Here is a 21,422-nt window from a genome sequence, read left to right on the forward strand (position 1 = left end):
ACCGCCTCTCATGAGGAACCGTCAAAGCCAAAACAGTGGGCAGATATCAGCCATGCCTGCCCACCCAAAAACTGCAACACGCGCAATGTGATCATTATCAACGAGCCTGTAATGCTCGCCATATATGGCTAAGCCCTGCGAATTTTTATCATAACAATCGCATTGAAACTGGCGGATGTTACCAGAAAAAGTTTTGCGACAAAAACAGAGAGATTGGTCATGTCGTCCAATTACTGTGTACGCTTTTTTTTAACTACAGAGATTACTAACAACACAATAACTCTACAGGATGAGTAATTTTTGTACAGGCAACATCGGCTTGCCTAAATTAAGCAAGGCAGTCACGAGCACACATTTGTGTCCTGGTTAAGCATCGTGCTACATTGCTTGAAGTAGGCCGTTTAGAAATTCGCAATCAACCTTATAGAGCTGTCAGTATTAATGTGACTGCTTCCTATGGTATTCCTGCAAGCCGATGACACAAAACTGATTTTGAAGCTAGATACAATAGGCTGGAGTCCAATTTCCACCATGGAATTGTTGGTATAATATTAGGCAAACTACTATAGGGATTTTGACATTTTATCGGTAAAATACTGATTTTTAAACAGATGTGTTACCGAATTCCTCACAAAGCTGTTTTTTACAATTGGAGGAAATCTACATGCTACAGTAAAATGTCCAAGAAGAACTGGAGGAACCAAATTAAAATTAACCATAAAACCAGGTCATAATTAATAGCCAGCGAATTTGAGGAAATTACACACTAGTGAAAAACATTGGGAACTAAATGGACTTTTCTGACGCCAACACTAAAACTAAACCAGATTCAGCTGAAATGTCATACAAGACTTTCCTAACCTATTAATTGTAAACACAACAAACTATCCGCTAAACTCTTTAGCCAACCATGGCTAGACACAGTCTTGGCGTAAACAATCCCTTTAAACTGCCTTTCGAAATAAACTGACATGCCGCGATACACAGGGAGTTAAGGGCACACAGCTGACAAGCTAACCCCCCGCCCAATCGTAGCTTCAGCTATCAGCAACTTTTAACTGTTTATACCAATTGTGGAGTAGACATCGTTAATATCCTCAAGTTCCTCGGCAGAATCGTAGGTCTCCAATGTGAGGACTTCGTCGGTTGGAACTTGCGGCACCTCGAAGGAGGCGGGGGGAACGGGGGGGAAAGGGTCCAAATCTATAAGCGTCAAGTCGATTTCAGGGCAGATTCGTTGGGGCGAGTCGCTTACGCTTCTCGACAGTTTCTTTTTCTTGTTGACTTTCGCGTAGACAGGTTCCGGAGAAATGCGACCTTCCAAAGATCTGTTACGAGATCTCAGAAGCGTGGAAGTCTTTTCCATCAACATGGTACCGTACTTGCTCATTGTGCTTGCCTGCTCTTCGCCAGTGGCTTGCTTAACCCTGCCTCTTTGTGACACTGTTATACACTGGCTTTGTTCCCAAAGACCGCCGGCTAATCTGGTTATCTAACGACGGCTGTACATCGGGTGACCGTAATCCAATTATTTCGATCTTCTTGTTTGGTTCAGGACTCTTTCCTTGTTATTATGATCCGCTTGGCTCGACTGAGTTACTTTCCTAATTGCAAGCCTGGCTCACTACAATGATGATGGTGGCTATGACGCAGCGGCATTTTTGACTATGTTGCTAATCGCCGCACGCTGGTGCCGTGACGCCCTACGCAAATGCGCGCGCAGGAGAGAAGTGAGAGCAGGAGTGGGAGCGTACGACAAAGCGGCCAGGAGTAGGTCGGAGGAGCGAATCTCGATGCATTGTAGGAGCAGAGGAGTTGTCACCGTGCTTGCCTGTCGGTCGACTTCCTCTCAAATCACGGCAAGGTTTGTGCAACTGTGACGTCACGCGCAGGAAAGGCTTTGTTTACCGTTGCGTGGTAGAAGTGTGCTGCGCTTTGGCGACCGCTTGCGAACAAATGCAAGTGCATGTGATGCTGACGTCTTTGAAAGTAAGTCGACCATTTTAACCCGTCTACTGCTACTGAACGGAACAAGTCGAACAATTATGCTTACATTGCACTTTTCTTTGTTAGAATGAATCGAAAAACAAGTCTTTTAATTCCCGCTCATTATCACATGTGGACCCGGAACTTAACATTGTGATAACGGACGAAGAAAACTCCACCCACTGCGCCTATATTTAACACCAAACCATTGAAGGGTCAACATCACCACAGGCACTTCAACACACCCAGGTGTGTTTGAGCGATAGCTTCTCATGACAAGAAACTTTCAACATCTCAACGACAAGATTGACGTCAGTCACACAAGATCGAGACGAACAACAAACAGGTATCGTGTTTTAAAGTAAAGAAACAAGGTAACACATATGTTTGTTGTCTTGTTTCTTTGTCGGGCTTCCCTTTCGAATCTAAAATCATTCCAAACGATTACGCCACACCAAGAGGCAGACCGCTGTAACACCAACGGTTGTGATTGCGAAATGGGGTTTCACTATTATGTCATGTTCGTTGTTGGTGTTGGTAAGTTCCCAGGTACTGGTTTCATATCTGCAAGGGCTGTCTTGTTATGAATTTGAAATTGTCAACAGGAAAACTTCAGCTTACACGGACAGAAGGAAAGATTAGGTCTGAGTAAAGAGCAAAGCAGGATATTGACAAATACACACCTACGCTGTTCGTCTGCATCAACCAGTTTGAATCGAAAAGGCGCATTTACAGACAAGTATACTTGCTTTACCATAACGTTTCACTGCCATCTAATGGCCTGACAATAGACCCTGATAGAAAAATTCAAACCCAAACAAGCTTGGAACACCCGACTTACCATCATTCTTATGCAAGTGTTTGGTGGGAATCGCATCGCCGAGACACAGTGACGATTTGATCGCACTCGATGCCACATTATCCGTATCTACCGTTGCTAGCTCGTCGTTGGCCAACATTGCAACTTAACTGCTCTGGCCGATCACTGAATACAACTGTACTGTGACGACGCGGACCGAAGTGTTCGACCAATTTCCATTCGCCAATAGGGAAGTTTTTGGCGGAGCATTTCTCACAAATGACACGCGGCGTACAGGTCTCAAAACAGAGCCCTTATCTTTGGAAAGCGTTTTCGCCTGAGTATCTCGCCAATGTTTTGAAACTAGAAAATTTGATGCCAGGTCGGTAGGAGCTGATAAAAATCACCACACAATCAGTTGTTTTGTTGTAGTTTATAGACAGGGTTACCAAGTGCAATGCCCTTGTCTTATTTTCGACTTGTGTGCTAAATTTGCTTAGTTTTTTGTCTATTAGGTTTGTTTGTCAAAATAACATACGGCGGCAGATGAAACTTTCAAAACCCAAGAATTTGACCACAAATTCGTGCACCATTAAGTAAAATGTTGTTGTGACGCAGAGCGCTTAATGTTTATAGCAGTATTAATTGTGGTGTTACCACTTCAAAACAAATGTTAAACAAAGCATGTGGAAGCCTGCAAACCCCGCGATATTTTCAGGCAGCCCTTACACCTCAAAATACCTACCTAAAAGCAATACAAAGAACTCCATATATGATTATTCAGACTCGAAATAAGCCCAAAACACGAGAAAGAGCGTCAAGTAACAATAGACCGGTTACTGTATTGTGATTTACTATAATCAAAACCTTAACGTTTGATACGAAAACCAGGGTCATGATACTTAGGAGCAGGTCTGAAATTCTTGTGAATTTTTCGTTAGCTAGAAAGTCCAGACGACGCGCGAAGGCACGCGCGGAACGAAGATATTCGAGAAACCGCGAGGTTTTCGCCGTCAACGAACGAAAATGAGCAGCACTGCAGAGACGCGATGACGTAAGCAGCGGAATGTCGTAATCGCGTTCAAAACTGCGGCGCGAGTTCGGGGTTTTGGCATGTGTCGTCTCCGGGCGCTTGCCATACAACATCCGGCCTTCCTGCCCGGGCGAATTGAGGGATATGAATTATGCAGTGTTGTTGCGACGTTGAGGTGCACTTGGGACTTCATACGATTACGTCAGCGTGTTTTGATGAATTTACTTTGGGGGACTTTGTGACGGCTTGTGTCAGATGTGTGAAATGATGAAACACGTGGGAGGGGACTTAAGACGGCGGCTTGTATGGATCGTTCCACGCTGATTGAACTCGAACGGCGTTTTGTTGAAACGAGCTACATTTTTTATTGTTACCCAGAAATTTAGCAAAATTCTGCAGCGGTTAGAAAATGTTGACGCCAGATTTTATAAGAGAGTTGGGCAAAAATCAATGCCCAGTAGCTTTTGCACAAGGAAGTTCCTTCCCAAAGGAAACCAAATGAGAATAAGCGTATGTGTACAAACCTTGCAAAGTTACCAAAAACCAGCACTGTAGCTAACCGTAAAAAATATCGCAATAAACCCGATTTTGAACGGCAAGTGCAGTAATTTGATTTGCGCAGATTACGCACAAACCTCTTTGCAACAAACCAGACAGATGCAAAGCACGTGTTGGGGCCAAGTTTTCTTGCAAAAGTGTCAACAACCCGTGGTCCTAATGGTTTTGCCCGTGCAGTTAAAAGGCAGTGACGATTCCCCGCGCGACCGTTTGAACTCGCGGCCTTATGTCCGAATGTAAACAGTCGTTTGGCATAGCGGAATGCGGCCGGCAAACTGGTTTTAAAACGTTAACCTCAGCTACACCCAGCACAGCGCAAATGGACATTCCTATGCGGCATGGCGGCCGTTAATGGGTCATAACGTTGGGAGCAGATAGGACTTCGGTCACCTTGCAAAATCACTGCATAATAACAGGTATTGAATATACGTTACCTAAGTGTGTTATGCAGATACTCAACCGACACTAACTGGTCGAGTTGATTCGAGCGACACAAAGTTACAAGAATACAAACAACTACGATATCTCACGGATGCAAGTTATACACATAGAGCTACACATACACATACACATACAGCTACCAGCATTAAAGTTTCCGAGATATTTCTCCAACGTAAACGAGAAATATTTCTAGGTATGACATTCACACGTTATATAGGCCGAACCCTTTCCTTCTCGGCACCCAATACCACACCTTGCCTTTTAAAACAATCGGACCACTGCTTGCTTACCTCCCCATAGTGGCTTGTCAGGAGCTTTGCGCTTCAAACGAAACGACGTTACGGCGTTGTTACCCCTCCTTGGGGTTCGATCCACAGCCAACATGAGAGCAGACATTAAAAAATCTCGAGATAGTCCTACAAAGCACGTTGAAGGCAATTTAACATCCACCAATGGCCACCTTCCTGTTGTCTATCATTGCAGAATCAACAATGCTTCTGTACGGGAAATGCCAATCTTCGGTGCCTGCTATTGTGCAAGGTAATGGCACTTTCCTGTTTCTTCCAAAGCACAACTTGCAACGTCTCAGGGGGCACAAAAATGCGGCCGACACCTTGTTTCTGTTGCAATGCCCGGCGTGGCAATGTAGCGTGACGCCGACGAGTTCAGTTTTCCACTCGAGAGCAAATATCAGCCTCTTTGTTTCCAGCAACAAACCCCGTTTGCAGACTAAATACTAAACGTATATAACAGATGGAACCTGTCACAAAGGAGAAAAAACAGCTATAACTGAGCAGCCTGACGTTTTGAAAGCAGACAAAATACGTTAAAATCGACATTTCCTTATGGACACGAAGTCCCAAGAGGCCGCGACGGCGCCTTTTACGGTCAAGCGACGTTTCATTCGCACAACACGAAGTACATTTCATATCTTCGTTGATGTCAGACTCTAGCAATAAACACATTGAGTACATACGTAGTTTGGAACGAGATCAGCAACAACCATGTCGCCGGCGCAGTCAGAACAGGGCACTCACGGATAAATCATAGCATGTCAACATTCAAAACTATGTTCAGTATAATTTGGCGGGGCGACAAACCAGAGGTCAATCAGTGGTTATCAACCACTCACACTTAGCGAACTTCAAAAGCGCGGCGCTTATGCATTGAACGTAAGCTTTGCCTCACCAAATCAACCTTTCCTTTCCTGTTGTTCATTTTTTAAAGCGTTCTTTGTATCAATCGCAAAAGAGTTTCATGCTGCCATGCCTAGGCTGATACACCTGCGACTGTATTAATTGGTGAGGTTTGCGCCGAATAATGTTTTAAACAGGCAGGAAATTTGTTATATGGTCACAGCTAATTCTGTCTGGCTGTTGTCTATCCAGAAGCACTTTGTTTGCAAACTGCACACAAATAATACGTTCACTTATAAATGGACTACTTATATCCAATAAATGGACTACTTATATTCAACTAATCACGCCAAACTCGTAATAAATTGGCCTAATTCGTGCTTCAACAACAACAAACATCATCCACGATAACAGTAACACCACATAACGAAAGTCTGAAACGCAAACACACAAACAGAACCAAAACTCGGAACCACACAGATAGCGGGTTGGGTTCCCAAACCATAGTTTAAACGCTTCCCAAAGGGGCGGGGCGCAAGGGAAGCAATCCATTCGAGCGAGCATATCGCTGCCTAATTCTGGCAGCAAATCTTTGTATGGGGAGGAAACGAGAACGACGAATTGCTGCCACATTACCCGATTCTCACCCCGCCAGCTAGGTTACGCCACTTCAGTGCAACTGACCACTTTTTTAGATCTGACAAATTTTAAGTTCCGAAAAGTCGATAGTAACGTAGTGGTAGTTTTTGTATACTTGGTCAATGCGATTTAGTATCGGACTCTAGTTTAAACCTATATCTGTTTTGTTTACTTCACCACCAAATATTTTTTTCTCGCTGCTTCTTCACAAACTCGAAAAATACTGATCACACATTTTTCTGTACTAATACCGAAAATACATATCTGAGAAGGTGATTTCAAACGTTTTAAATCTGTAAAAGAGTTTCTAAAATTTTCGTGTTCATGTTCCACGTCTACAGGACTGACTGAAAACCTAAAAACCATTAACTACATTCCACTATACCCAGCTTGATGAGAAAGCGAACAACTTGCGTAAAACGACCGAACCCGCGCAACCGCACTCCCTCAAAGAGGATTATCGACATATTTCAACACTTCGTAACGCACAAACACAGGGGCCTCGTCAAAGTTGTACTGCACGTGCACGCATACCAATACATCCCAATCAGCTTACACTTTAACCACATCTAGTACACATATTGCGCTGCCTAGTAGCGAGAAACCAACACCCCGGGGTTGCCGGATGACGCAGTATTCGCCGAAGACTGTGAACTCGTGTGGATTGGGCGTGCCCGGGGTCTCGCACTAATGACAAAGTGCCCAGTGCCGAACCTTCTTTTTAGCAATATCGATGCCATAATACCACGCACTATACTGCCTTGTCTAAAAATAGTGCACCTGCCAAGAAACGCACCAAAACGCAAACGAAGTTTGACATTCGTGTCTTATTTTCAAGGAAAGTTTCAACGCACGTTTCCAGTCGAAAACACGGATTCAATCTATTTTATAGCGTAAGATACCGATGTTAACCAATCTGGCATTTTTATACCTGGTAAACTCTGCCCTAACTTAGCCCTTGCAAGCTTACGTATATCTGGATACCCGCTGGTTAGCCTAATTCGACTTAGGCTGCATTAGCCTATAAAGAAGGTTTAAATGGCGACCAAAATGCGCAACACTGATGAGGCACCAGCCACTAGTTGCCTTTTTCGTTGTTACGGGATAAGATGCAAAATGTCAAACGATATAAGCAATAAAACGAATTACTCAGTCATTACTCAGTCACGTTTCGCAACGACATAGAAATAAGCTTGTAGTTATGCTGTAGGTCTGATTCAAGATTATCAAGCGGTGAATTATCCTTAAAATTATAAAGCGTATGATTCAAAAATCATGCAATGCACCTGGGCCCAAACTTCAAACATAGCCCAACCCGCTGGATTGACCACAGTTATCATTTTCAACGACACTGAAAGCCCGAAACTAAACTTCCTGAAACATCTTAGAAGCCCAGCGCCATTAAAGACGACGAACTGCATCTCCGCTTCCTTGCTTTTAACCTCACATGCACTGCATGCTCCGGCCTTATCTGCAGTCAGCTGTCCGCCTCTGCCCAGCCTGTCAGTGACCAATTGCCTTACATGCAACCACACACGTCGTCCGCTTGTACCGTCTCTGTAATTTACCGCAGTGCATTTGCAGTGCAGGCGATACTGACTATACGGGCATACATCGTCGCTCGTAGCGCCACCGAATGAAAGCCTCATAACCTTAGCGAGTAAACAAGGACGAAAGTACACGTCGGATTGCGATTACCCGCGAAAGCATGTTATTCGGTCCAGTCTCGTTATGTGAGGCTGCATCTACCGACTTGCTGTTCGAGTTCTACGAAGAAATACTTTTTCAAGACTGGGATCGTACGTTTTTTCTACTGTTTATTCGAACTTCTCAGATTCAGAACAACTGAAGCGCGCGCGCTTTGAATTTTCGGCTACTGCCTGGTGCTTCGATGTTACACCATTCAATGGTTAACTTATTCAACACGCGTTTTATAGACACTAAAATCGAAGAAATTCCAATCTAACGGGATACAGGCCCACGCAGCTTTTAACCAAATGCTTTGGAACAAGAAAAAATGTTGCACTGACAACCTAACAACCAAACATTCACATCCTTTCCCTATTAAATGAGTTATTCCGTTTAAGTAACGATTGGCGCAAATGCCAATTCACCATTATTTAAACCTGATAGGGCGTCTTATCGATTCGGAAATCGATAAATGTCCTTGTTACCCCATTGTGAAGTCATAATACACATTCACAACACGCGCCCCAACGCCACTTAAAATTACAAACGCCTTTCGAGACTTTAACAATAAACTACCACAATCAATACTTAATACTTTTTGATGGACATTAAAGCACCATTTGGTCTGGCTCTGAATAACATGAATATAATCTTCTCGTATCCCCATAAGTGTATGGGACGTAGACCTCATAACTGACAGTGAACCTTCAACTGATCCATCTAAGCCTGAATGCATTCAGCTGAACGCCAGCAAGCACAGGAAAACACGCTAGATTGCCTGATTTTCCCACCAGCGAGTAATGGCCCTTTTTCCTCAGAAAACACAGGGAGCGATTTGGCAGCGGAACCAATCAACTCCATATTGCATCAGGGTGACCACACGCGAAAGGCCATCAATATTTCAACGCGAAACAGCATTAAGTAGTCTGCTCGGCATCCGGTGGAATCGCGCGTACTTTCTAGGACCTAACACAAAGCCTAATTTTCCAAATTACAATCAGGCTTGTAGCTTGTGGGGGGACTACTGTAGAAGTACCTATAAACACAAGCTGTTATAGATAACTCTTTTTTTGGTGTTACAACTGAATCTTGTCGACAAGAGAAGTCTTATTCAAACCTTGTCACTTAATCAATTCTAATGCGTGAGTTGATCGATTTAAAAGCTTTCGAGTGATGACTTACAGATGAATTATTCATAAAATTAAGACATTAGCGGTTGTACGCGCTAAACGACACATGGCTTATATTCTTGATGAGATCTGTACTGGTTTCGTGACATCAACTGCAGGCAAGTCATCGACATTTCGTTCATAAATACAGATTTTTTCGACAAAATAAAAACTTTCGTTTTTGCTGACTCCATGCTTGTGCAACTTTCAAGGCTTATAAACCTCAACACATAAAGACCCAAAAATAAACAGCAGTAAATTACCACCGAACCTTGCGCCAAAACAAATACCAGACCTATAATATTGGCGACAGTTCACTATTACTACCATTATCCTACTACCACAGCACGAAATAGCAGCTGGAAACAGGCAATTAACGCCGAAAATCACAGTTCTGGTCAGCCAAGCTGTAGTAGTGTTAGCTGCGAGAGGCGAGTGCCTCAAGGCGCCGTATTTCGTCCATCTTTATGTGTCCGTAGTGCTGCGACAGAAGCTTAGCCGCTATTTACAGGAAATAGGTGGGATTTCGACGACTTATATTGGAATTGGGAAAGCTTTAACGTGTGCGCGCGTTTGTGTACGGTAAACTAGAAGTCCACAAACAAAGTTTCGCTGTATTGGTGCTTCACTGTATGCTGCGATTCCCAAAGTGGGTTCCGCAAAACCCCAGAGGTTTCATGAGCCACTAGCTCGGTTCCCCAACACGAGAAAATATCACACTTATGGTGAAACACGTTCAGGAAAACAACACGCTTTAAAGGTTAATTAACAATCTTACTGGGTTTCGCGGACAATTTTTTTTGGAAACACTGCTGTTAAGTATATAAATCCGCAGAACCTTTGAGTTCGATATATAAATATGGAAGGTTTCCTTTAGGATACAGCTGGTAGATATGTTTGATGAGAAAATTAATAAAAAATACGATAATTACGGTAAAAATGATTAGGTTTATTTTGCCGTTCTAGGGGTTCATTGTCACCTTAAATAACCCAGATGGTTACGCGGACAAAAACGTTTTGGAAACACTTCTCTGTTGTACTAAATCGTCAATACACATTCTGCCTATATACACTACGCATTTTGTTCCACAAATTATTGCTATCACTAAACAGACATGCAAAACAACTGTCTGGAACTATGCGACCTGCTAGCTGCGTAATATACGATATAGACACACTTCCATCAATCGCAGTCTAAGAAATATTCAATGAAGCTGCGCCACTGCGAACAACATATGTTCAACAAACTTGCACACCTACCACCACTTACAACAGCTTTCTACAGCAGAGAGCACTCACTAAACCAAAGGGGCGAGACCAACAGAAAGTATGCGAAAAAGTACGTTTTGCAAGCCGCACATTTGCGCTCGACCAACTGAAGCAGGGCGCATATTTACTAAACAAATGCACCGGATATCTACGAAAATTGCTTGCCGCCACGCAAAATGTTCCTCTACTTTTCTGCCAGTAGTCGCCTTTGCACAAGGTAGCATTGCGATGTTCTACACACGCATTTTACAATGCACGACGACAATGATGTTTACAGCGCAAACTGCCAATGTACTTGGCACCGGAGTGTCGAAGGGTTAGTCACACACGCGACAAGCTTGTTAGGTAATTAATCGACGAGACGGCCTTCAGACAACCACGACGCGTCGTTATACCTTTACGACTACATGAACACCGACACAGGTCTGTAGATGGTAACAGGTGTGGGATGACTGACTGACGGCGAGAGATGTTGTAAAACAAAGCCAAAACCTGTACTTACCTGCGGGGTGAGTTAATTTGCACCCTGCCCAGTACGCAAAGCGCCGAATTACTATTTTCTGTGTCCAGGACGTGCTTTTATTCACAGGATATTCGGTGTAATCGCCTCGTTGCGAGGTGGTGAGGTGCGTATTAAGGTACCGCACGACCAAGTGCTGGTTTTGACTTACGCAGAATATACACACACTGTCCTTAAGTCACCTATCGTGGAATCTCATGACAGAGGGATGTACAGCAAGTTTTATACCTTATGTTTTTTAAGTAGGATTCAAACGTCTTCTTGTAGTTCTTGCGGTGAAAGGATAGCAATAGAAGGACAAATAAAAACCAAACTACCTTAAAAAACGTGGATTGCTGAATTGTAGCAACACAGATTAATTTCGATTGCAAAACCAGAAAGCTCTCAATGTTCTAAACTTAAAAACCACATTTACTCTAAACTTTCTGCAGGATTAATTGATATAATGCAAGTAGTTCCAAAAAGATCCTCAGGATACTAGACATCTCCGGTGAATGTGAATCCAGTCTCACAGAGCTTCGTTTCGCAGGCTGCTTATTAGTATTACGGCTAGGTTACTCATGGAACCTTGACTTTGGCCGTATTAGTGAACAAATACAAATATGAACGTACATACACTGAATACACGCAAAACAGGTTGTTGATTTGCCAAAGTTTAAAACGTTGCACCATCTAGCGACGGATGCAAAACGTACAAATCAGACGCAAGGTGTCGCACTGAGCACACATTGCTGGTTTACGTTGGGAATGCTGTGAACTAAATGCTAAAATTAGTCAAGTGACGACACCTGAATTTTCAGCGATCACCGATACCGATACTAAAGAAAAGTGTTTTATGGGGTATAGGCTGAGACACCAGAAGAACATTGCATAGTTAATGCTAGTATATGTAGAGGGCTTGCTTCAGGTGTAACACCATTAGCAACAAACCCAGCAGCAAATGCAAACATAACAACGCATGAAGCTGCTAAAGTAATAAACTACAGGATATGAACATTAGTATATGAGGCTTACTTGAGGTTTGCTTGCTAGTTTCAATGCGAATTATATGACTGGGTGTCATTATACTATGTTATCACTAATTAAAATAACGTCGGATTGTCAACTACAAACTTTGACAATTTCGCAGAACTGACAATTGATCCGAAAAGCGTCTAATCTTTACAAATCATTGATAAAAACAGAATCCTAAAGTAGTTCGGAAACATGGCCACTTCTCAGGACAAAACCTCAGGACAAGAATTACATTCTTTCTGGAGCACCACGCGTAACAAGACAGTCTTGTATGTTGAGCAAAAAACACTTACGGGATTTCGGATGTCTTCGGGTTTCTGGCTTGACAGTCACGTGATCTCTAGCCTTGTTAGCGGCGTCAGGTGAATATCGTTCGCTCACTGCTCTTCGTAAGGAGTCCTGACAACGCAACAAACACTGAGATTAGAATTAACAGTAAATAATTGGCACGAACGTTATCTACACTGATACAGTTCTTGTAGACGATCTATGAATTTTACGTTTTTTTTTAAGATATCGGCAAATTTAGCAAACTGGCTAGCATGCCAGCTACAATAACAATCAGAACTGAAACGGCATGCACTACTGTTTGCAGCTCGAGGTCCAACATTCTTGCACGTGTATTTAACAATACCGTTCCAAGCGGGGTAATTGGAACGTGGCATTGTATTAACGATACATCATGACTAGGCATCCCAAGTATAAATAGCGAGTTCGCGTGTCTTGGAAGTAGGTCAACAGCACTTACAGAATGACAATAATATTTTTTTTCAAATTTGCATTGATGGAAATTTGTAGCAAAAATAAGGCGTAACTATCTGAGCGCGAAGGGTTGTGCCAAGTCATAACATCGAAAACCAGTGTAGGTCACTATATTAATGGACGCACATATGCACATATATATAAGATATACATACATACCCCTTTTGTAGTTCCGACGGCGCGATCCGATACGTGCTTTGCGCTCTGGATACGGTGGATTGGATTTCGGGCCACTTCTGCAACGACAAAATACCATTGAACTGTCAAGTGATACAGGAATGATAAGCAAGCTGCAGTGCCACTGTTTCGGGTTTCGATCCATCAGGGCTGTCAGGCAATTGTTCAAATGAATTGTCGAGAATGGGCTGCGTGGGGATGAACACGGAAACGGGAATACAGCACCGAGGTATTCCTTTGTACAGTAAAAACTATGGACTATAGTTAATGTGGTGGAATTTAGAAGGCACCAACATTTTGAATAATTTCCCATATGCGGGAAAACCCCGGTACAGCAACCATCGAATTCTCACACAGAGCAATTTATTCAAATTTATCGCCGACATAAAATAATGTGCATTTGAACATATTTTAAATAATACAAGACTACGAATCGTTTACAAGTTGTCAATTATGAACGAAAATGTCGTTTTTGCAAACCCGATAGTGCACTACCGACCCGTATTATATCTCTCACTAATAAATATAATTACACCTTTTTACGATTGTTCATTGATAACCAAATAACATAAACCCTTGTACCTTTTCTTAAATTTCTAAAAAAATAAAACACAAATTGCAAGGTGTATTTTACCGCGTGGTGGAGAAGACGAAAATAAACTCTCAGCCTCTGGTTTGACCTTGCGGAAGGTCTTTTTGATGGAAACAAACCGACTGTGGGATTTCTTGACCGGTGCTTGAGCTTGCGCTTGCTGCTTGGCCACCTCTGCTTCTTTTAACGTCTGCAAGACAAATAGTTGGTTAATCCACCGGCCTTGAACAAATGGTGCAGTTCAGCCCAGCAATGGATGCCTTCTCTTGTATTATAATTTTGTATTTGTTTTGAATTGCTCTATAGAATAATGAGTATGATTGCAGTGAATGAAACAGCAACCTTTGTTTGCTTACCCATGTAACACTAATCGGACATTGTTAACTTTTTAAATATAGCTTTAAATTTTTCTAAATTGCTATACTAATTGCTCAAGTTTGAACATTGAATGTTTAATTCTCATTTGCAAGACAAAAACAATTGCTGAAACGTCCTAAAGAAAAAAAAATGTCCATGTTTTCAGCACAATGGGCCAGTCTGATTATCCCCAGAATTATGAGTATATGTTACTAATGTTCCCAATAATATGCAAGTACCTCTGTGTATTGCTTGTAGAACTTGCTCTGTAACTCTTCAATGTTGTGGTTTTCTGATCCGTGTGCATTAAACTTATCAATCTCATCCAAGTCAGCTTCGTCGGGACTGAAATAGTGGAAAAAAAAATATGAGTTGAACAATCATAGAAAAAACGTGAGTTGAATCATTTGGATGATGTTAAGTCTGAACTGGCTGCAACTGATTTGCACCAAGGAATATGGATTGCACGAATTTAGCCAAAAAAACATATTGTTTTTATTTTCACAAAGCTTATGGTAGAAGACAGAAAACCTAAACAAGCCTGTGGAAAATATATGTCTACTGATGACAGCTACACCCACACAGAAACAGCTTCCTGCCACCTTAGATAGCATTTGCATTCCTGTGGGCAGACTAATACAATGGTCAGCATTGCATTGCACTATCACATCGCAAGTTTGGAAAGAACCAGCGGTTCAAAAAAAAAAAACGTCATCAAATGGCTAGCCTTTCACAAGACAACTAAATACACTAGCATGTTGGTAAAAACAGATAGTTGCTGCACTTACTCGATGGGTTTAAAGCCAGACACGGAATCAACAGGTTGAGTGTATGAATATGGGTCTATCCCTCTCTTGTCTCCAATTTCAAACAGAGGAAAACTCCCTGATCTTGGTCTCTCTGGGGGAAAAAGAGAAATTAAAATCGGCCCCACTACATATGGTACTTGATTTGTCAACATGGTTTGAGGTGAATTAATAAGTTAATAATTTTAAGTACATGCTTTCAGTATAATTGTCAAGTACGAATTTGCCTGTGCACTGTACAGTCTTTGGGAAGCATGGTACTTCAAATAAAAATGCATGATAACAGTTAAGTATCTTTTGCATTGGAAGTCGGTGCCACAATGCTTGACACTTTTAAGCAGACTCAGAAAACAACATACACAATTTCTGAATTGACTTGCATTGAGATACCTCATTAGTGGACGTCTAAACAATTTTAAAATACACCAGTATGGAACCCTTGAATTATGTGAATTACTATCACAGTATGCTACATTAACTTAGCACGTTTTAAAGAAAGGTACAAAAACTTTCTACTTTCTGAGACATTTGCTCTTAAAAAAGCACAAAATTGTTACAATGACAATAGCACTTCATTCAGAAATAAAACTAAGTGCACTGCAAGTCTACATCGTAACATTGCTATCTTCATGACCCATTGCTAGCTTTGTAAAGCTTAATTCATGAGCCAAACAGCAGTAAAATCATACAACATGTCATAAAACTAGGTACATGAACTGAGACCTACAGGCAGCAGTTAAATGTTCTTGATCCAGGACCAACATACTGGCAATAAAAAGCGAGCCCAACCTTCTAAATCAGAACCAGCTCCTGGTGGCACACTTCTAGCTCTATCTAGTGATGGCGGCGACAAATGACCTTCAAAGTCTTCTGGTAAGGAGTAGGGATCCTCTATTGGACTTTGGGGGTCACCACTGGAGCTATGGCCAGACGAGGATGACCTTGGCTTGTTTACTTTCGTGTAGAGAGGCTTGGAGTGTTTTTTGTCTTTGTTGACCGCAGTGTATAATGGCCGTTCCTGCACGGTATGGCTTATCATTACTTTCGAATTCAAGAGTTAAACTTATGCTACTACAAGAAATCAAACTGCAGTCAAAATAAATATAAAATGTATTTACCTTCGGGAAACTTGGACTTGGTGCTCCAGACCGAGCCGATGGGTTGTAACTTGATATGCCTACATAACATTTGTAATTTGTTTAAATATTCATGTTTATTTTACATTTACATATCTTGACATTGACACTGAACAAACATACTTTTGTGTTGTTATTGCTGCCAGGCATGCTGCAATTTACAATGGATCTTTGGGCAAATGTTACCATATAACAGTATCATGTATCCTGGCAACTATTATGTTCAGAAGAGGTATGAAACAACTTCTGAGTTTTCCCCAAATAAACCAAGGAACAAGGTTACACAAGTTGCTCACCACTCTGAGGTTTTTCAGAATGCACACGCCGAAGGTTGCTCCGTGAAGGTCCGAAAGGTTCAATTCCCAACAATTCCTGATCACCGGTGCTGTTTTGAAATCCATATTATATCAGTACAAGAGTAAACAAAAAGTTACTTATTTTAGGTGTAATGAAAGGATTCATAAAGAGGAAGTGGTAGATGAGACCACACCATGCTTTGCATGCATGCAGCAAACATATTTGTGAATATGTGATACCAATTTCCATGCAATACCTAGACACCCAATACATCTTCTCAAAGCAATTGACACTCAAGTTTACCAAAAAAAAACATCAAGAACAAATAATTTTACTACATGCAAAAACCACAAAGAGTATCAGTAAGGTCAAGGGAATCGAATTTTTTCCAGCAATTAAATTGATATATATATAAGTGGAAACCATGATTTCTACGATGTACTTTGTCAGTTGTGATGCCACAAGTTGTTTGGCAGTAGTTGGAAATCATCTTTAAAGTGTCAAATGATTGGATTCATGTATAACTGGCAATGGACTGTAGCATATCTTAAACAACCATTTGCCAAGGTCATTGCTTGGAACCGAAAATCTGTATTTTTTGACAGTATCTAGTACTAAGTAATGTTGATTAGGGTTGGATGTAATCGCATGATAGCATTAGAATGTAGAAATGTAAGTTGCACGCAGTAGAATGTAGAAATATTGTTAGTTGAACGCAGTTGATTTGGAAAAAAACATGTTACACCACTCACCTTGGTGGTGCAATGGAAAAGGATGAAGACAATGAAATGTTATGTTTCAAACAAGTGTCAGAGCCCTCACCACCCACACAACCTTCATGCACTTGTTTTAGGATGGAGGACGATTGCCCGGCACTGCGTTGTCTCAGATGCCTGAGCACTGATTTGGTGAGAGAGGAGTCAGATGAAACTGACCTTTTATGTTGCCTTGGCAAATGCGGCGGCGACCGCTCTGGAAACTTGAAACTGACTGGAGAGTTTAGTCTTGGTCGAGACTGAGCAAATGCTGAAACAGGTGGCGTGTCTGGTAGAGGAGAGCTTGTATCTCTGTAGGCACCACCCAAAAGGTTAACCCTGGGGTTGTGACTTCTTTCAGAGGGGGCGCTCAGCAATAGCTGGGCATCGTTTAAAACTATATCGACACCGCTATTGTTTCGCTGGCGACCGGTCACTCTGTGCGGACTCAGTGAATTGCGGTGCTTGTACTTGTGTTTGGTCAAAAACTGGTCTTTGGCACTGTTTTTGTGCAACACAATCAAGTGAACAACAAGCGTGCAGGCATGGAATTGAATGATTACACATTTCCACAGAACCAGAATTCCAACCAAAGGAAAGTATGAAAAACAAATAAGGGAAAAAGGTGATGCATGCCACTACAAATTTATGAGCACACTGAAAGTAGCATGTAGTGTTTGTATTGTGTCACTTCACAATACATATACTTGCACACATAATAATAACAAAATCTAGGAAAGTTAAAGTATGTGAGATAGGAAAGAATACTAAGCACACAAACATGCACTTATCGAAGAAGATGGAATGCTACAAAGAAATTAATGATTAACTTGAATTATTTGTTTGTTCAATAAACAGGAATGCAAACAAATCGAAGAATCACCTTTTTAGAAAATTGTTAATAAATATCAAGGTTATGAAAAATTACCCAGAAATTTGCTTTTACAGAGATTAGTTATCATTGATAAACCTTTCTTTCAATTTTGTAAAATTATTGTTTGACATTGTAAACATAAACTATGTATAGGGGTCTGATATATGTTATTTAGTACATAGTGACAAGCTGACAGAAGAAGCAGACTGCACAGGATCTGTACAACGCAGCCTGCAACTTCCCAAATCAGTCTTGTGTCACTTCCTGTTGCTAAACAATACAGCAAGATTTACATTAGGTTGGCAGGGCGGCCTGCCCAAGTAAGCTACTTTGATGAACAGTACATACATGTATTGAGATGATGATGCATGTCATAACGTAAGTAATGAAGTTATTTGATCTACAGAGTCTTAAACAAAGATGAAACAATCTAAAATTTTCATGACAATGCATGCAGTTGTGCTTGTGAATATCACTTAATAAAATCAAACTTGGCACATTTATACCATGAACAACTGTTTGTAGATTATGGTATATTTGAAAATTTTCGAACTAATTTCTACATACGTTACAGCAGTAGCAGGGGATGATTCTCGTCTTTGCAAATGGCTTGAGGAGACATCGAAAAATGAATGACGATGGCCACTTTTTAAATTTCTAACACGTTCTGAACATAACAGAGCATTTAGCTTTGAAAATAGTTGTACACAGCACAGTAATAAATATGCCAAAAAAGTGGTTCCTAACTTTGTCTCATTTACAGCACTTGGCCTCCTTTGTAAATCTGACATAAGTATTTGTTTTAATGCAGTGTAAAATGCATTTGGCCTGTGCACAAAAAATGCAGACTTTCGTGTGAACCTTTGGCGTAACAATTGTTCAATGTCTAGTCTACCTACCAGTATGGACACTTTTATCCTCAGGTTCTTCCTCCAAGTCTGGTGGAAGATCTTGGGATATGAGGTTTTTTATTCGACAACGAGGTGCACCTGGATATCATAATGAAGAATTTGATCACCAATCAACACAGGAAGTAGGTTTCACACAATACATTTAAAGTTTTTGCAGCAAATTTCAACATTGCACACCTTGTAACTAACTTTATAAAATTATAATACCCAAAAAATTGACATGAAAATTTAGTTTTTGTGGTATATTTATTTTACTTTTAACAGCATATTTTTGAACATGTAAATTGTTACACCAGCACAATCTTACCTGGAAGTTTGGCAGAGTCACACTTAATAGCTTCAAACCACAAACTAAGTGCATCAGTAGTAAACAGATATGATTCTGAAAAAAAACAATACCAGCACGATTAGAAAAAGAAATGTTTGTATATTTTAAAAAATATACAGAGATCCATCAGAAAAAGTTTAAGAACATATGACTAGCAACACTTCCTAAACAAAATATATGTGAAAGGGCAAAAATCAAGGTGTTCAATGGTTGAGTTTTATTTAAATTATGTAAATTATGTAATAATCTCATATGGTAACAAATCAATCTTTTATAAGTGGCCCAGATTAGACAATAATGTTTAACATTTAAAAGGTTTTGTTAAAATGGTTTTGTTAATAAAAAGGAAACTTCTTTGCAATTCATTTACAATAACTGTAACTAAAACCCAAGCGACAAATATCAATACACTTCCGGGATTTTTTGGCCAAGAAATTGTCCTTAAGCTTTACACAAAAAGCAAGGAAACAAGATTGTTTCAAACAAATAGTAGAGCACTGAAATGATCAGTGACATACAAGACTTCGGAAGAAAGTGGTTAGCCATTGTCTGTTGAAAACCTCTACCATACCAAAAAACTATTTCAGTAAAAATGACACCCTTGTCAATGTAATTGCGATGTTTATGAAACTGTGCAATGGTATTGCTATAACAACAACTACGCATCCAACCATCCATCAACGCTGAGTGTCTATTTATTATCGGTTCCAATTTTAAAGCAAAAAATTTGTGGTTGACAGGAATTTCGTAAAAGATTTATTAAAACGAAATTATTTTCACCAGACCCCCAAAGGGTGCCCCAGAACACACCCTCTATACACGGAATTTGTCATAATCACGGTAGTTTGCTGCCCAGCTGATTTTCTGCAGTCGCAAGTTTTGCTGAAGTTTACCACAAGTGTCAACTTACGAACTTTTCATGGAACAGAAAATGTATACTCACAGAAAACTTGCTAAAAGCAGATGTCACCAGTCGGTGAAAAACAGCACAGCTACAATATTTCCATGCGCTTAAAATTTAGGATTACCAAACTTTGAATCGTATAAATGCGTAAATTAGGTGGGAATATCTACTTCCTGCTCCTGCGCCCCAACAGCGTTTACCATTTGCGGAAATCAACTAGGTACTTTCCCTTTGTGCAACACAGAAACAACATTGGTTTCCCTTCATAAACTTATATCAAGCAAATGCCTTTTTAAATGTCACAAATTTTGTATACACAAACGTTATAGGCCCATGCAAGTGACCCAGTTCTTATTTTACTTACCTGAGCCGACATACGCCCTCTGAAACGCCACTTGGTCTTCAGTTGAGTCAAATTCCTGAGAAAATATACCACCGTTCGAATAGCGTTTGCTGGTTGGCCTCTCAGCTTTTGTCATGGCGTCAGCCCGGCGTCTTACAACGGTTGATGAACCCCGGGTAGGGTCATCATTAAAAAAATGGTCTGGTCCCACATCATCATCGGAGCCAGATGAATTTCCGGAGTGGCTCCTGTCACTTCGGTCGCTCGGTACACGACGGACTCCAGCTCCAGTGCTGCTGGACGTTGTATGTCCATCACTCTTCTTCTTCCGCGAAGACCCGGAGCCAGTAAATTTCAACATTTTACAACTATCGTGTCCTAGTTAGCGCCAGGCATCTTCTATACAACAACGCCGCACTCTGGCTCTCGCAGTAGCCAAATATCACATAAATACAGGTCTGCAACGAAAGATATGCATTTGTCGGTATGTTTTAGAGCTAGGAGGAACTCTTGCGAAAACGCAATCAAGTCCGTGGACGTGGCGTTTAACAATGGCTTTGGCAATGTACTCACTTGATTCTTCACGTTCCAAACTGGACCCAGCTACAGAAAAGACTAATAAAATAGGTGTGCACTACACAGTCGGTATGCGTTTGTTTAGTTGCTGGACGAAGCCGTGCCAACAGACATCGCGCGTGCGGTCTTTCCGTTCCCAGCTAGCGGCGTGGCGTCATATTGCCGTCGCGATTAATTATTTTAGTCGCTGACGTCAGCGCGTGGAGCGCGGCCATGCAACAATAGTACCAGCACGCTTTTGAACAATGCGCATCACGACCGTGCATGAATACGGAAGTCTTATCTGTTGGAGGGCTGCTATACTTATGGCGTTGTATGCTCAAGTTAATACGACCACCTTAGACCCGGATG

At 41.2% G+C, this 21,422-nt stretch overlaps 1 protein-coding gene across 5 annotated transcripts in view; it reads right to left on the reverse strand.

Moving 5' to 3' along the window:
- LOC145901690 (focal adhesion kinase 1-like) overlaps positions 1–20,946 on the reverse strand; it is a 69,456-nt gene extending 48,510 nt beyond the window's left edge. For 2 of the 5 annotated variants that reach the window (XM_082989451.1, XM_082989450.1), the window contains exons 1-13: positions 20,517–20,946; positions 19,228–19,302; positions 18,909–18,998; positions 18,577–18,676; positions 17,133–17,636; positions 16,380–16,468; positions 16,066–16,124; positions 15,737–15,965; positions 14,930–15,041; positions 14,381–14,486; positions 13,827–13,974; positions 13,175–13,251; positions 12,547–12,652 (exon numbers count right to left, since the gene is read on the reverse strand). In XM_082989451.1, the coding sequence (XP_082845577.1) occupies positions 12,547–12,652; positions 13,175–13,251; positions 13,827–13,974; positions 14,381–14,486; positions 14,930–15,041; positions 15,737–15,965; positions 16,066–16,124; positions 16,380–16,468; positions 17,133–17,636; positions 18,577–18,676; positions 18,909–18,998; positions 19,228–19,302; positions 20,517–20,856 (2,035 nt within the window). In that variant the 5' untranslated portion in view covers positions 20,857–20,946. The remainder of the gene's footprint in view (positions 1–12,546; positions 12,653–13,174; positions 13,252–13,826; positions 13,975–14,380; positions 14,487–14,929; positions 15,042–15,736; positions 15,966–16,065; positions 16,125–16,379; positions 16,469–17,132; positions 17,637–18,576; positions 18,677–18,908; positions 18,999–19,227; positions 19,303–20,516) is intronic. The other 3 variants (XM_082989453.1, XM_082989452.1, XM_082989454.1) reach the window with 3 other exon arrangements.
- Positions 20,947–21,422: the final 476 nt, after the last annotated feature.

This window comes from Ascidia mentula, chromosome 5 (assembly GCF_947561715.1).
Source record: "Ascidia mentula chromosome 5, kaAscMent1.1, whole genome shotgun sequence".
Classification (NCBI taxonomy): Eukaryota; Metazoa; Chordata; class Ascidiacea; order Phlebobranchia; family Ascidiidae; genus Ascidia; species Ascidia mentula.